We start from the raw sequence: 13,451 nt of genomic DNA, 5'->3' as shown, positions 1-13,451 counted from the left end.
TAACTGGAATGATTTATTTGTGTGCCACGATACCATTAAGAAGTAAATATAAACAGTGTGATGCTTAATTAGTTATTCATCTTACAACTGAGTAGTGAGCTCTGAATTTCAAACATCATGCTTTTAAATAAAAAAAATGTTAGCTGATCTGTTGTGTTACTCCAAGGCTTTTTTTTCCCCTGAGGATTCCTTGTAGTCTGCTTTTATAAACTGATTTAAATTAATGCCAGGTAATCTCCAGACGCCAGCTGTCCATCACCACTGCCTTCCTCCAAATGATCAAAGTATTCCTCCTCCTCCTCCACATGGCCCTTCATCACCTTCCCCACTGGAGAGTAGATAAGAAATGTTTTTCAAAATAATGACTCAAAATAATGACTTTGCCGTGCTATTGAGCTGCTTTAGCACAAAGATCAACAGATCTCTACAGTATGAAAATGAGTGACTCACCTTGTCTCAACACTGTGAGCTGTGCTGAAGCAGATGTTTCTCCCAAAGCATTGTGGGAGATGCACGAGTAGACCCCTGCATCAGAGATGTGGATGCCCTCTATCTGCAGCCATGTAGAGACGGTGTAGCGCTGGGGGCCTCCCCGAGCCTGAAAAATGATGGGATTAAATCTTGACAGATGATATAAATCTATTTAAATGTAAGAACTGTACTCATTAGTCAGCAGCATCAGTGGTACAAGACAGCAATTTAGTAATATAAATATGACTCTATTATAATCATTACTGATACACTGGGACCAGTATTGGCTCACTTGCTTCAGTGTTATTATCAATAGACTGTTGAACAGATGATGAAACTTTTTTGTTTTCAGGCAGTTCAGTGTATGACTGTTTACAAGTGAATGATTGTGCAAGAGCACATTGCTGTGTGGGTGTTAAAAAGGAAAATCTGTTCATCTAGTTTCATCTCATTTGTGAATACACTTCTGATAGAGTAGAAGTGCTTTTGTTTGGGAAGTGATGAAAATATATGATTGATTGCCACTATTCTATTCTATTGCCAATATTCAAAACATAATAGTCAGAAGCAAGGCAGCAGAAGGTGAGATATCCTGGCTCTTAGTATGGGTCAAGCTCCAAAAACTCAAGAGCCATATAAGCCATTATACAACTGTGTGACAAGTAAACTAGACTTTATGTGTAAAATCAGTGGAATGACCCTCTAATCAAACCAACAAAGGTCCTCTTGAAGTAAGAATTAAAAATACTACAGGTCACAGTTGAACCAAGGAATGCATGCTCAATAAAAAGTTCAGTCGTGCAAAGCAACCAAAGTTATTTTCAGACCTGGACAGAGATGTGAGGATCATCCCCTGGCAGGAAGTTGTCACTCCCTGTCTTCTTCCAGTTCAGGTTCGGAAGAGGGTAGGCTGAGACCTCGCAGCCAAACACAACGTCATTCCCTGTGTAGTTTGACAGGTTTCTGGGGCCTTGAAGGATACGTGGCGCTGCAGCAAAAGGAAAGGAGTACCCCAAGGTTCAAAATTAGGACCCTTAAAATTGTCCCCTACCAAGAAAACTATACACATGCATTGAAATCTTAAAACTATTAAGTTTCCTGGATTGGCAACATATGAAAGAAAAGAGTGTGGTAACCAGAGTAGCAGGGTCCTCTCCCAGTGAGCTTCAAGCTTGTGTTTCGGCGGTTGGCAGCCTCTCTCATCTGGCAAACATTTGGGTAGGTCCACCCATCTGAACCACACACGAATCCCTTATCCTGGCACACACATGTAGGCTCTGGTTCAGCCCTGTGTTCCCTTTTTGGTATTTTCCTCTGGCAGACCAGGCCCTCTCCACAGCGGCCATAGAACTTCTGAGCCCCATCTGGGTCACACTGCTGCCCCTCTACGTTAGCACACTGCTCACAGCATCCACAGTCGTCTTGCACCCTGCCAGCAGGGCAGTTGTCAGGCACCGGGGGGCAGAGGTACTGGGTGCACTCCCTGCAGCCCTCACCCTCCTCCAACAGCCGCAGCCACCCACGGTGCTGGGGTGGCAGCCCGAGGGAAGTGTGGAGCCATACAATCACACATATACATAAAAACAAGCAAAGCTGTGCCATGCTGCTGTCCTGCATGCATCAGCACACAAAGTCAGAAGTAAATCCTGAAGTAACAACTTGAAGGCGCACAGTTGACCCAAAGTGAAACTGTAAATTGAAACAAGCTGAAACAAATTTATAAAAAAAGATGTCAGTCCTAGTTTTCTGCTGGTCTCTATCAAATAGTCACATATTTTCCTCCTCTGAGTTTTAAATGTTTCCTTCTGTCCCCTCTCTTCTGTCCTCTTCTGAATGGTTGGATTGTTTTTTTGTTGTTGTTGTTGCTGTTATTATTACCATGTACCCCTGCTGAATTATTTTGCCATGTTGTTTTCCTCCTTGAGATTTCTTCATCAGCTCCAAGTCCTTTCTAACAAAGAGGCGGCATTTGCAATGAATGGAGCGAGCAAATTTCATCTCTCAGGTATCCGACTCGTCTCATCTTTCTTTCCTTCCAATTCTGCTGCCTTTCTTCATGTGCCAGTGTCTCTGGGGAGGGCAGGACTGGCAAACGGACTTCAGAAATGGCACAGGATGTAAAAGAATCCTGTTCGGTCTGCACTTCATACAAATGAAACAGAAAACAACAACAGTCTATATGAACATAGTGATCGTAATACATATTTGACACGCGATGATCAAGCATAGAAGGATCTGAAGTCAGTGGAAAAATGAGCTCTATTTTAGAGGCTCTCTGTCTAGAGGAGTAGTGTGAGATTCCTGCAGGTTTGGGAACATTTTTCAGGGATTTCATAATCATTTTTGTTGGTGTTGTGGAGGTTGATCACAAGTATTTGTTTATAAATGGAAAATATGGAGTGTGGAAAAGGAACTTTAGATGAAGAAAAATCCAATAATATGTTTCAGAAGGTTTCAGAATTATGAGTAAAACAAAACTGATTAATTGTGATTGTGTGTGTGTGTGTGTGTGTGTGTGTGTGTGTGTGTGTGTGTGTGTGTGTGTGTGTGTGTGTGTGTCATCTGCGCCTTAAAATGCCCCTTGAAATCATTAATAAATCATTAATATCTAAAAATGAATAAATAAATCATCCTCCACCACTGGTATTTGCTTTGTGTGTGCCTGTCTGAATGCACAAACTCACTATACATGCCATAAGATAATATGATTTAAGTCAGTTAATATTGGTCGAATGATCTGCCCTCCATGTCTTTTTTAAGTAACGTGGCACTTTTCCTCAGCCCTCCAGTGTGTTTCAGACTGCACGCAGAGGTGGATGCTCAGCACAACAATCACTTCCCTGTGTGAATGTTCAAAGGCGTGGCCGTATTAAAGTGCTCCTTGGCGTCATGGCATGTGAGGCGATCACGTAGCACGGCACAGACTTTAAAGGACCGTGAAGCTAGCGACAAGGCATGGTGTGCATCCGTTTAAACTTCAAAATAAAAACTGAAAAATTAAACCATGCCCAGATTAACACTAGTTTAGCGGCTGCTGTGGACATCTCACATGGTGTTACATGATCCGTTGATCATAAAATTTAAGTCACACTGAAATCTAACGTGAATGTGATGTGTGGTACGAATTCAAAAACGTTCTCAGTCTTATTTTGAAAGAACACGTATAGGAAGTTTCACGTTAATCATTCACTTAACGCCGTTCCACGTTTTACAGGAAGTAAAGAGATCTCCAAGGTAGAGAGGAGAAACCAAACTAAGTGAACTGACAGATAAATCTTCATACTCTCTCCACACACACACACTTATCCACATTCTCCTGACCTGTTTTGCCAAGAAATTCTACCGGAAACGACAATTTGCACTCTTACCGGGAAATTTAGTAAGTATCTTTGACGGACATCCTCAATTATACCCAACGATGTAGTGTCAGTTTGACAGTTTGTCAAAGAAGTCGTACCTTTTCGCTTTAAGTAAGACTTAAAGGCTTAGGTTGTTTGGGTTCGGGTCGTCGTGGGCACACTATGACAGTAATGTAACAAATAAATATGGGGTTTTAGACAAGCTAAAGTTACACACAGACCGTTAATGGTTTACTTTCCAGGCTATAGTCTGTTTTGAAAAGCCCAATCATAGAAAAAAGTGTAATGTAATAAATACGAAAAGTGTTAAGGATGTAGCCTCGATGACACGTAGTTGTCCATGAGTGCACGGCACAACATGCAGTAGTGGCCTACAGGTGCTCGATTCATGTCAATAGTTTTGAATGAAATTAAATCAAAAAACGTTTTTTATGTATTGCGCAAGAATGTTGCAGCTCAGTTTAGAGTCTGGAAAGACTACAATGAAGATAATGAAATGTGCACTGTCAAAAGATAAGAATAGCTTATAACAATGAAAAGTAGGAAGTTACTGATAGGCACTCTAATTGTTTTATGACATTAGACAAGTTAACCTGGGTTGAACCTGCTGACGTGTGACATTATGGGTGGGTCACATATCTGTCAACCATTCAGGTATGCCCAAAGGGACTCGGACAAAAGGATATCCTGTTTTCCCAGAGGTCTAGTTGTATGGTCAGGTCATCCTTCTTCTTTAACAGCAACAGGATTTTAAAAGGAGGGTTGAGTTTATGTATTGTATGTTGCATTTGACAGGTCCAGAGAATGGCAGAGAAGGTGCTGGTCACAGGTGGAGCAGGCTACATTGGGAGTCACTGTGTGGTGGAGCTTATTGAAGCAGGTTTCCAGCCAGTTGTACTAGATAACTTCAGTAACGCTGTCAGAGGTAAGCTGCCTAACAGATGAACAAGTTATTTCATCATCATAAACTTCGAAGTTCTAAGTGTGTTTGTTTAGTGTGATGAAACTTATATCTGGTGTTACTGTGTGTGTGTGTGTGTGTGTGTGTGTGTGTGTGTGTGTGTGTGTGTGTGTGTGTGTGTGTGTGTGCGCTACATCCTGTTGTGAATGGAGGAGAAGGGGATATGCCAGAGAGCTTACGAAGGATAGATAATCTTCTGGACACCAACATTGAGTTTCATGAACTAGACCTTCTAGACCGACCTGGCTTGGAAAAACTCTTCAAAAAGGTCAGAAAGTTAACAGTTGATTTATTCGTATTAGAGCTTAAACAATTATTATTATTATGAATTACTTAGTTGATTGTCAGAAAATTCATCTGCAACTATTTTAACTTTCAATTAACTGTTTTAATTATTTTTCAAGCAGTAATGCAAACAATGTGCTCTTCTCAAATGTTAGGATTTGATGCCTTTTCTTTGAAATGTATGACAGTAAACTAAACAAACAACCTGATTAATCAGTAAAATATCTGGCAGATAAAGAAAATAATTAGAAAATAGTTATTTTCAGCCAAATCTTATTTCTTTATATGTAAAAAAAAAACTAGACTAGGTCAAAACCTAGTATATGGCTGGACTGCATCACAGGCTATTTGCAGTCTGCCTAGTAGCCGGTTTTAGTCCTTCATCTGTTTGCTTCTCTCCTACTCTCTGTGCTCACATACACAGTATTTTAATGCAGCCAAATTCCCAATAAAGCTGTTCTCATTTACATGTTTTTGTGTTTACAACGGAACAAGAACGAAATAGTGACTGAAACACATTACTTTAAGACTACATGTTAACTTCCAACACATTTCCTAGCTGCTGCTTTGCTGCTGTTAAAATCCAGATTTTTCAACCATGAAAAAATCACTAAACACATAAGTTAAAAACTAAGACTTGCTATATTTAATTGTTAAATGATGACTCAGAGAGAAAGTTAGAAGCAACAGAATAATAAGGGGTTTTCACATATAGTCCTTTTTAAACACACCAAACTCAGTCCTCTTAAAGTAGACCAACAGAAAAGAAACTCAGTTCTTTTTGCATTTTTGCATTGTGAGTTCATTTCAAAGAGGACTCAGTTCTCTTTCTGTTCACAGCACACTATAGTTTTTCTGGAGCTCTCAGACCTTTACTGCTTTGGATTATGGGTATCTTTCATTTGGAACAGGGTGGCTGCTGCCATACTTGTCTTATGCACATTCCTGTGGGGATTGGTTAGATTAGTAAAATTAATAAGTTTAATTAGTAATTTTGTATTATTGATCAAACTACTCCTCGTCTTTCTTATTGTTACCAGAAGCCATGGTTCCGTTTGTATGTTTTTTCGAGCGTCCCAGTGCAAAAGCATTTGATCTGTCCACAGCAGAGCTAAAATACAATGATAAAAGGCGAAGTGAACCTGGAGCACTTTGTGTTCACAATGCATAGGTTAAGCGAACTGCAACGCGGACTTGAAGCTAACCAAACTGAGACCACCTCTGCACCACCGCATTTGAAGTGAATTGTTCACTTCAATAGAAACTGTTTGCGCCAAAGAACAGCGGCAAGTGAGGAATCTCCAACTCAGTCATGTGGCATTCAGCTGGCCAGTGGTTGAATTATGATCAGTCATTCAGTCAGACATTCACAACTCTAGGGCTGGCGCCACTGTTGTGGTCCAGTCAATAAAATTTATATTCAGTTAAATTTTTATGATTTTTCTTCTCATAAATTGGCTGAAATTAATGTTATTGAATAGATGGTGGTTGAATTTGTCTTTGGAGAATGAAACAATCAGGGTATTCAGAAAAAATATACCAGTAATTGATTTGACAGTAACATAATTCCATGCATAGCTTTAATACACTGTGGCTGCCAAAGAATGTCCCTGATGGCCAATATACACTCTCACATAGCATTTAAAACACATAGCTTGACGTAATGTTTTCATATCTGCATACTAGTCATAGAAGGTCCTTTCACACTGCCCACACCCATGGCTCACACTGTTTTTATCTGTTTCTCAGCATGCTTTTAGTGCTGTGATGCACTTTGCCGGCTTGAAAGCCGTCGGCGAGTCAGTGGAGCAGCCGTTGCGCTACTACAGAGTCAACCTCACCGCCTCCATGAATCTGCTTGAGGTCAGTTCCGACTTGCACTTTTGTCATCTGATCTGTCACCATCTGTTCTCCTTAAATCTGGACTTCAGTTTTCATGTCAGACCTCTCTCTGAGCTGGTCATTAGTTGCACTAATCATCGTCTTTGTTTGCTGAGTGCATGAATGCGTGTCTTCTTTTGATACTGAGTTGGCTAATTCTAACACTGCACCCTTCATAACTTTCAATGTGTGGTGCTTACTATATCCGCCAAACGTAGCATTTCTGCTTACTCCTAAGTTGTATGTTGTGTGTGCTGTAGACTGCTATACTCACCGGCCGCTGACTGTACGTGTGTGCCGTGTTTGTGTGCATCTGCATGTGTCCCAGGTGATGCAGGCTCACAGGGTGCACAATCTGGTCTTCAGCAGCTCAGCCACGGTGTACGGAGACCCCCAACACCTGCCCATCGACGAGCAGCACCCTGTGGGCGGCTGCACCAACCCCTACGGCAAGACCAAATACTTCATCGAGGAGATGATCAAAGACCATTGTAAGGCAGAGGAGGTATGGATTAGGAAGAAGAATGGCATTCACACACACACACACACACACACACACACACACACACACACACACACACACATATATATATATATACACCACAAAATCTCTCATTGTTGCTTCTGTGTGAGCAGAACTGGAATGCAGTGCTGCTGCGTTATTTCAACCCAATTGGAGCGCATTCCTCTGGCCTGATAGGAGAGGACCCTCAGGGTATCCCCAACAACCTGCTGCCATATGTTGCCCAGGTAGGTCAACTCTCTGCCAAATACACAGCTACATCAGAGAGATTTTGGGAACTCATATTCCTCTATGTGTTTCAATTGGATCTGGCAGATGATTTGACATTATTTGCTTTACTTACTTTATCATTCCCATAGGTTGCCATTGGGAGAAGAAAGAGCCTCAATGTATTTGGGAATGACTATGACACACTCGATGGAACAGGTAATGGAGAAGATCTTTTATCTGCAGTGCAAGTATTTAATTGGGGATTTGAAATATTATTTTGGGCAGAGGGCTCTTGATAACAGGTAAACTGTCATAGCACTTGTTTATTAATATTCAGAGTCATGCAAACAAGGTTTTCTCTCTCTGGCTAGGTGTGAGAGATTATATTCACGTTGTAGATCTGGCAAAGGGACACATCGCAGCTTTGAAGAAGCTGAAGGACGACTGCGGGTGCAAGGTACATTTGGAAAAACACAAAAAAAGCCTTTTAAAACATATTTTCTGCCTATGTGTGCATGCTTGAGGTGTTAATTGGTGCGCTGACATTTTTGAACCATTGTGTATGTGTCTGTAGGTTTACAACCTAGGAACAGGAAGGGGTTACTCTGTGCTCCAGATGGTAAAAGCCATGGAGAAGGCATCAGGGAGAGAGGTGAGTGAAATCTCTCCCTAGTCAATTTCAGGATCAGGGTTTTGTATTGTATCCTCTGATGGTAATTGAAGTGACTGTAGTGATCATGTTGTCCTCTGAGTTCAAGGATGGCCAAGCTGAAGTTGACTATGAAGATGCCCTCTGATCCATTTGGGTTTCCTTTTATTAACCCTCGGATAATGTGTCCTCTCTACAGATCTCATACAAGATTGCCCCTCGCAGGGGAGGAGACATCGCATCCTGCTACGCTGACCCTCGTCTGGCCGAGAAGGAGCTAGGCTGGAAAGCTGAATTTGACCTGGAAAGAATGTGTAAATTTACTTTTTCTTATCCACCTCCAAAAATAATGTAATCATCGATTTTTCTTGTTAAAATATTCTCCCATAATGCCCTGATGTTGTTTTTTTGTTGTTTTTTTGTACCCGTTTCCATATAGGTGAGGATCTGTGGCGCTGGCAGTCAATGAACCCCACAGGATTTACCAATGGCACAGCGTCTTGATACAACTCCAGCCTGTTTTCTTTTTTCTTTTTTTTTTTTTATATTAAGTCCTCTTCGAAATCACCGGGCCAAAGCAAACCATCAACTTCCTCATTTTTGCATATCACATAAACATATGATGAGACCTCAGGAGGAGCTGAATGCTTTATGTTTTGTCACGTTTCATTTCCTATTAGCTCCATATTAACAATTGTCTTGTTTTCAAATGATTGTGTAAAAATGTCTTTCTGTTTTTTCTGTGTTGGTATGTCAGATTTAACAATGGATATTTTCTCTATAAATGCATTGATCTGTGAGCCATAACAATGAAAGAATAAATTAATTTTCTTACTGAAGAAACACAAGCCTGTAATTCTGCTCCATTATGACACTGGACTTTTGCAAATGATAGTAAAATGAGTTGTAATTAGGGGAGATTGAATTAGATTAAATCACAATACAAAACCATAAGAATACTCTGATTTAAGATGCTCTCACCTTTAAATATGATGACATGGCTGTAAATTCACTATTGAGCAACACAGGGACATCACAGGTTCTTTTAGGAATACCACAGTAATGCCATGTATATTAAAGAAAAATACCTATATGATGAGGTGAGTGGAATTTGAGTGTCAATCTATAAATCCCTGCAGAAATGTTGTATATATCATTCTCAATGTATAATTCTGGAGTATTCGGTGCTCCATAGCAATATTCTGTTCATACACTACATTTAAACGGGGCACTGGGGCTTTAAATGGCTCCTTGAACCCTCGGGCACCCAGTTAATAAACACCCACGTCAGCACAGTGCTCCATTCGCTCTAACCGGGTTTCGGTCTTTAGGGCTGAGCAGGAAGTGCCTGCCTGACCGTGGACCCTGGACGAGAAAAAAAGAGCACGGGGAAAAGAGGCAAACGAAATTAAACATGGATATGGTGGCAGACTTGGGGGCAAATAGACTCTATCGGGCGCCGGGTGAATCAAGTCACCAGTGAGTATCGATGGATTTTGTCAGGGGTATCACGGCGTGGGGCGTAAGCGGGTCCTGCCGACACCTCATGCCTGGGAAAGAGTCGCTGGGTTTGGGCAGCAGGCAAATCCTCCCCGCTGCTCGCAGCGCTCCGGACCTCCGGCGAGAAGTGGGGGTGGTCTTGAGGATGAAAACGGGTGTATTAGTACGTCTTATCCCCCGTGTGACAATAATCTGAATATTTGTCAGCTCGCAGCATGCTCAGTTGCTGGAGGTTCGTGTCTATTTTTCTATTGTGTGCTGGCTGGAGCCTGAAGTGGGCGTCGCTCCAGGACAGACTGGGCTGCTCTGGTGCGCCGCTGCCCGCTTTTCTCTCGCAGGACTGCAGCACTCTCGTGTCGGTTTGTAGGTCGACTGATGTCTGAATTAACGGGGAATTGCTCAGTGGAGATATTAGACTTGGTTTGGTGTGACATGAGGAGCACTATAGAGTCTTGCGACCGGGCGTTGCATCGTGAGTTATCGGGCGCTGCGGAGCCTGTCAGCAAACATCGCATAATTAATAACGAATGTGTGTAATTCAGAGTCTAGGAGGATGGCGAAATAGGTTACTATTGAAGAAGAAGAACTATTCTGCAAATGGGGTTGCGGCAGATTTGATTCATTCTTTGGATGTAATGTCCAGCTTCAGTTTTTTATTTTCTCCTCCCACCAGTCTCGTGTGTTTGTAACACCAGAGATTTCATGCGCGCTTCACCCTCCCTCAGGTATGATTACTGGGTTTTGTCACCCGATGCTCTCTGACTGGCGTCGGGTGTAGCCCATTAGAAGAAGATTTTTGATTGAAGGCTCGTTCAGCCAATCACAGTGCAGAGACACTTGTGGGTGGGCCATCTGCGGAGCTGGTGTTCGTCCAGTGCAGGGACAAAGACGGGGGATAATTGATAGCTAAGTCAATGGGGGTGTTGCAGCTGTTTTTTTTTAATGTGACCTGCAGTTAATATTTGAGGTCTGTAGCATAATCATTTACCAAGGTAAGTTTAGAGTCACGAGGTCAGATGTCCCATGGAACACCCTCCAGGAGCCAGTGTTTCCCTCATTAATATGCAAATTACACATCATGCATGCAGGCTCATACATTTAGATTTTAGTAAATTCAGAAGATGAAAGTGTCTCACTTTCAGTAACGAGTGTCCACATGGCACACAAGGCCTCTGAGATTTGATATTTTCTTGCAGAACAACTCAGTCTATGCTGCATACAGAGCTAGTGAGAGTGCTGTCATGTTGTCTCCTGCAGGCAGCCTCAGAGGTGGTTCAACACTGCTGACATCACAGTGGCTCACCAAAGCAACCTGCTGAAGCAGCTCAACCAGCAGCGCCGCCAGGAGCTTTTCTGTGACTGCAGTGTGCTGGTGGAGGGCCAGCTCTTCAGGGCCCACCGTAACGTCTTGTTCGCCAGCAGCGGCTACTTCCGCATGCTGCTGTCCCAGGGGCCCGACGGCCTGTCCGACTCTGTCAATGCCACCTTCGACGTCTTCAGCCCCGAGACCTTCACCGTCATCCTGGATTTCATCTATTCTGGGCAGCTGGACCTCTCCAGCCACAATGTGATCGAGGTGATGTCTGCAGCCAGCTACCTGCAGATGAACAATGTCATCAGCTACTGCAAGAACTTCATCAAATCCTCCTTGGATATCAGTGTGAAAGATGAAGACAGTGACCGCTGCCTCAGCTTGTCTGAGACCTGCAGCTTCACCAGTGGAGCTGGAGAGGAGACCTCAGAACAGCAGCAACAAGGCCCCTGCTCTGTCAGCCCCCCACCTGCACTCTGGACCAGGGACAACTCCAGATCTCAGTCTGGTTTTATAGGGAAGGACCTAGACCAGGACACTTCAGCCTCAGCCATGAAGACTAATCCAAGCAGCCCTGCTAATGAGCTCAATGCAGAGGCAGAGGACATGCAGGACCCTCAGGACCCTCTGTACACCTTGCCTGGATCAGAGCGCCGGCGAGGTAAAGGAGGAACTAAGAGGAGAGCGCCGAACAGCACCCGCTCCAACCAGCACGAGGACTTGGATATCCAGGAAGCAAGGGCTCAAAAGGCAGAGAAGGCAGAGGAGCTGTACGCAACTCTACCACCGATAGTAGGTGTTATTGGACACTTTAATAAAGGTGAGTTGCACATTTGGTGACAAAATGGTGACTCAATAGTTCTTTTTCCGGAAAATTGAGAACATATACAACATACTTCATCATAAGCAGAGTGGCATGAATGTAAGCCTCAAAAGAAGAAAGTTCTATAGAAAGTGAAATCCAGTGAGTAAACAAAAAAGTAAAATGTGTGACCAGTTTCTCTTCCTCTTTGCAGACTCCAACCCCATTATGCGCTTCAAATGCCCCTTTTGTACCCACACAGTGAAGAGGAAGGCAGACCTGAAGCGTCATTTGCGTTGTCACACTGGAGAGAGGCCATCCCCCTGTCAGGCCTGCAATAAACGCTTTACCCGCCTGGAGCATCTCCGCAGCCATTTTGAGACGGTAGGTACAACACAAAACCAGGAAGTGATGTATATAAACAGATATCAATGTCCGTGTACTCGTATGCACATAGCTACAGGAACACAAGCAGATATATAACAGGTCAGGACTAAAAAATCTTTACATATTATATAATGTGTTTTTGTTTGATTTTACACTTTTTGCTTCCTTTACAGATCCATCAAGCCAGGAAGCTGGTGTGCAGGAAGTGTAAGTGTCAGGTGACAGAGGAGACAGGGCATGTGGTGTGTGAGGGCACACGACGCTACCGCATGTGCACCGCGTGCATCCAGGAAGTGGGCTGTGACAACATCCCCATGGACAGTCTAGAGGGGGCCAACGAAGAGCCGGCCCTGTTACTGGGCGTGGACGGGGAGGAGGAGGGGGACACCAAAAGGAGCTGGATGGTAACCGATGACGACGACCTCGCCGAAGACTCAGGGGCCGACCTCATCATCCAACAAGTGGACGACAGTGATGAGGAGCTGCAGTGAAACTGGACCAAAGTGTGTGTGTGTGTGTGTGTGTGTGTGTGTGTGTGTGTGTGTGTGTGTGTGTGTGTGTGTGTGTGTGTTCAATCCATGCAAGAGAATTTATGCATAAAATAAGTGATCCACTAATGTAAATACACACATTTATGATGTATTAGTTGTCTATTAGTTAAATGCAACTGGTTAATCTTTCCTTTCGATGAGATTGTTGACCTTTGTGATGAAATGGAATGCTTTTTGTTAAAATTCATAAAGATATGCAGTATCCAAAGCATGCATATTCAGTGTTTCCTCTGCTTCAGTTATAGTTATATGATAACTCTTTCAAAGATATGTTTTTTTTTCATATGCATGGAAGAACACCTTTGTACTTTCTGGGACTCTGCTTTTATAAAAGCTGGTGTTTAAGCTAAACAAAGTGACAAGGACAGAATGATGACTCTGCTATTTTCCTACGCCCTGTAGGGAAAGTTGAGAGCAGGCTTTTTTTTTTTTCCATGATTCACGGTTGCAGTGCTTTTTGATTATGATATGCACTATGATATGAAGCCAATTATAATTTATTTGTTTGTTTTTTTCTTTTTTAACTTTTTGACACATTAAAGATATTTTTATACATTGTG

General features: G+C 42.7%; 3 protein-coding genes across 4 annotated transcripts; 2 read left to right on the top strand and 1 right to left on the bottom strand.

The window, feature by feature from the left end:
* Positions 1–2,109, bottom strand: LOC111650074 (kazal-type serine protease inhibitor domain-containing protein 1-like). The gene is made up of 4 exons (XM_023399856.2): positions 1,608–2,109; positions 1,299–1,459; positions 451–598; positions 1–328 (listed from the first exon to the last, which is right to left on the bottom strand). The coding sequence occupies exons 1-4, from the start codon at positions 2,086–2,088 to the stop codon at positions 216–218; spliced, it is 903 nt and encodes a 300-aa protein (XP_023255624.1). The 5' UTR covers positions 2,089–2,109; the 3' UTR covers positions 1–215.
* Positions 2,110–3,692: 1,583 nt separating this feature from the next.
* On the top strand, positions 3,693–9,187 carry gale (UDP-galactose-4-epimerase). 2 transcript variants are annotated; one of them, XM_023399867.2, is made up of 11 exons: positions 3,693–3,850; positions 4,626–4,755; positions 4,947–5,059; positions 6,826–6,939; positions 7,286–7,462; positions 7,594–7,707; positions 7,840–7,906; positions 8,062–8,147; positions 8,265–8,342; positions 8,539–8,653; positions 8,779–9,187. In XM_023399867.2, the coding sequence occupies exons 2-11, from the start codon at positions 4,635–4,637 to the stop codon at positions 8,841–8,843; spliced, it is 1,050 nt and encodes a 349-aa protein (XP_023255635.1). In that variant the 5' UTR covers positions 3,693–3,850; positions 4,626–4,634; the 3' UTR covers positions 8,844–9,187. The 2 variants fall into 2 exon arrangements, with proteins under 2 accessions (XP_023255635.1, XP_023255634.1); XM_023399866.2 differs by having other exon boundaries at positions 3,694–3,850; positions 4,944–5,059.
* Positions 9,188–9,649: 462 nt separating this feature from the next.
* Positions 9,650–13,451, top strand: zbtb8a (zinc finger and BTB domain containing 8A). The gene is made up of 4 exons (XM_023399865.2): positions 9,650–9,818; positions 11,097–11,971; positions 12,168–12,337; positions 12,514–13,451. Exons 1-4 carry the CDS (start codon positions 9,754–9,756, stop codon positions 12,829–12,831), a joined length of 1,428 nt encoding a protein of 475 aa, XP_023255633.1. The 5' UTR covers positions 9,650–9,753; the 3' UTR covers positions 12,832–13,451.

The sequence above is a fragment of the Seriola lalandi genome, unplaced genomic scaffold (assembly GCF_002814215.2).
Source record: "Seriola lalandi dorsalis isolate HSWRI2012SDOR001 ecotype SW California unplaced genomic scaffold, Sedor1 jcf7180002052126, whole genome shotgun sequence".
Taxonomy (NCBI): domain Eukaryota; kingdom Metazoa; phylum Chordata; class Actinopteri; order Carangiformes; family Carangidae; genus Seriola; species Seriola lalandi.
The sequence above is the reverse complement of the archived record's forward strand: the minus strand, read 5'-3'. Positions and strand labels throughout refer to the sequence as shown.